This window comes from Frankliniella occidentalis, unplaced genomic scaffold, assembly GCF_000697945.3.
Source record: "Frankliniella occidentalis isolate FOCC.00 unplaced genomic scaffold, Focc_3.1 Scaffold193, whole genome shotgun sequence".
NCBI lineage: Eukaryota > Metazoa > Arthropoda > Insecta > Thysanoptera > Thripidae > Frankliniella > Frankliniella occidentalis.
Genome location: NW_026267319.1, coordinates 228,176 through 230,699, shown reverse-complemented (window position 1 = coordinate 230,699; position 2,524 = coordinate 228,176). Strand labels below are relative to the sequence as shown.

The 2,524-nt window shown below is 42.6% G+C and overlaps 2 protein-coding genes across 2 annotated transcripts in view; one reads left to right on the top strand and one right to left on the bottom strand.

Moving 5' to 3' along the window:
* The window catches only part of LOC113213493 (uncharacterized), a 16,714-nt gene extending 15,054 nt beyond the window's left edge, over positions 1-1,660 (top strand). The window contains exons 2-3 of the mRNA XM_026432581.2: positions 1,222-1,264; positions 1,362-1,660. Of these exons, the coding sequence (XP_026288366.2) occupies positions 1,222-1,264; positions 1,362-1,567 (249 nt within the window). The 3' untranslated portion in view covers positions 1,568-1,660. The remainder of the gene's footprint in view (positions 1-1,221; positions 1,265-1,361) is intronic.
* Positions 1-2,524, bottom strand: part of LOC127750466 (uncharacterized) — a 148,166-nt gene that overhangs the window by 45,390 nt on the left and 100,252 nt on the right. The gene's annotated exons all lie outside the window — the stretch shown is intronic.

The following is a 2,524-nucleotide window of genomic DNA, read 5'->3' as shown; positions in this document are numbered from 1 at the left end:
ATCATGATGATGTTTCATCAACATGATGTTTTCATCATGATGATGTTTCATCAACATGATGTTTTCATCATGATGATGTTTCATCAACATGATGTCATCATGTTGCGCAGCCAACGAAAATAGTCGTACCGCCCCCTACTTAGGAGCCCGACAAAAACGGTGGGAAACGTAATTTTAGCTAAAATCTGGTGTTTAGTTGGAGTTTTGGTGCTAGTTTATAGGGATGTTCCGCACTAGTTACGGGGCCTATCATCAATGACGTGCTCTTTCCGATTCCGCCAAACAAAATTTGCGTTTTGGGGTATTTCTTATGGTTTTGACTGTTCTAAAAAAACTCAAGTATTTTTTATTTTCTTAGTCTTCCGAATTTCCGTTTAGCTTAGAAAACATGATGAAAACATCATGTTGATGAAACATCATCATGATGAAAACATCAACATCAACATGATATTCTAAGCTAAACGGAAGTTCTGAAAAATCAAAAAATAAACAAGAAGTCCTGCCCTTCCGCCAAACAAAGTTGCCAGCTCCACTTAGCTCCGCCGGCAACTCCGTTCGGCAGGGGCCAGGCCTGCTTGGCCTGCCGGCGGCCATAAGAAATACCCCAAACGCAAATCTTTTTTACTCGATTAAGAGGTGGATCGATTTCAACCCTTTCGATTCAGATCGATCCACGAGATCGATCTTTTGCCATTCGATCCCCATCCCTACCCCCCACTCCACCCCGGGCAAGATGGAATTTACGGGCATTTAATAACAAAAATAAGCCGAATGTCAGCAACTTATTTTTTTATCGAAAAACTGTAGAGGAAGTACCCCCTAAAACCACACATTTTAAGTTGAGACCGACCTTGGTACCCTTCACCTCTTGCTATCACGGAAAAAAAGTAGGGTGTTCCAGGCAATCTAAAACGGAATTAGGAAAAGATCAAACTCACTGACCTTGCTGTTACCGTAATGGCTCTGATTGGTCGAGCTAATCACGTGCCTCCGCGGCTATTCAGGTATGAGAAACTGTCAGATCAGTTTCGAGCTCCCCTCCATATATTTAAGAAGCTAGGATCGGACCAAACTACCATGGTAGCTTATCATACTGGGCGGATGAAAGCAGATAAATGAATGAATTTGTTCTTTTTCACTGCCATTTTAGATAGCCTGAAACACCCTATTCTGAGCCGAATACTTATCACATCTTAATCAAATGTGTCTGCTGTTCCTTAGGCGATCCCCCTGGCTGCACCGGCGAAACCTACTAACACTTTAGGTAAGATTATCAACCAACTACCTCAAGGAATGCTTTTCATCCATTTTGGTGGTTTGAAAACAACGGCCCTAAACGGTGTATTCCCTTATTCCACCAGCGGTGCGAGCTGACCCATCCGAGTGCGTCAAGGAGATCGTTGAGACGCTTTACTCGGATGTGCCCGGGTGGGTATTGATCTGTCTGAAAGTGGCGCAGGATAACCCGTCGCTGTCGTTCTTCATCGAGTTCCCCATCTGCGCCAGCCTCGTTGGAGGCGCAGACTTTGTGCGAGTGGCTCTGGATGTTGCGAAGAGGTGTCACTGAAAACTGACCGCCTAAACTCCATAGGTGCACCTGCCCATCTTCGCTTCTCTTGCGTTCTTTCTATTAACTGCAAAATATACTTTTACACCATTAGACTGGCTTTCATTTTCTTTTTACGTGCGTATGATTGGCCAAATGACAACGTACGGCTCACATCACACGAGCTTCGGCTGTTTTAGCTACGAAGAATACGCTCTTTACAGTATCGAACCGTACAAAAAAAGGGGCTTACGCATGCCTCTAGGATGTCTCTTTAAAAGACATCGTCCAGACTCCGCCAAGGCTATCGCGAGCCACACGTGAGCCTGTGCTGGGGCAACTCAGAGACACTTGGAGTGGCTAAAGTGAGAATGCGGACACCGAGAAGAGTATCGATAGACATTATAGGGACTTCCCGTAGACAACGTAGAGACTACGAGGAGACTTCGTGAAGACATCCACACTGTAAAAAAAATAAGCGATTTTACATAAAAAGCATGTAAAACTTTACATAACATGTATGTAAAATTACAAGCACTGGCATTTTTACGACTTGTTTTGTTGTAAATTTACAACCAATGTAATTTTACAGAAATCCTATGGTAAATTCAACAAATTCATGAAATTTTACAGAAGTCTTATGGTATATTTAACATAATTATGTAATTTTCCGATTGAAGTGAGGTAAATTTACAAGACTTGGTAAGATTGTTACTGAAACTGTGTAAACATTTTCTAGACCTTAGGTAATTTTACAGAAAAACTGTAAATTTGCCCAGAATATATGGAATTTAACGGGGCAGAGGTAACTCGACATTTTTGTCTGAAGTTTAATGGACGGCAAGGCAGGGATACAATGACACTGCCAGGAGTATACCGCTTGTAGTTTAACTTGTACAACTTGTTTGGGTTGACGCGTAAAGATCAGTGGCAAAGCAGCAGGGCGTGGGGTGAAATGAAAACATCCAGGTGGGACAT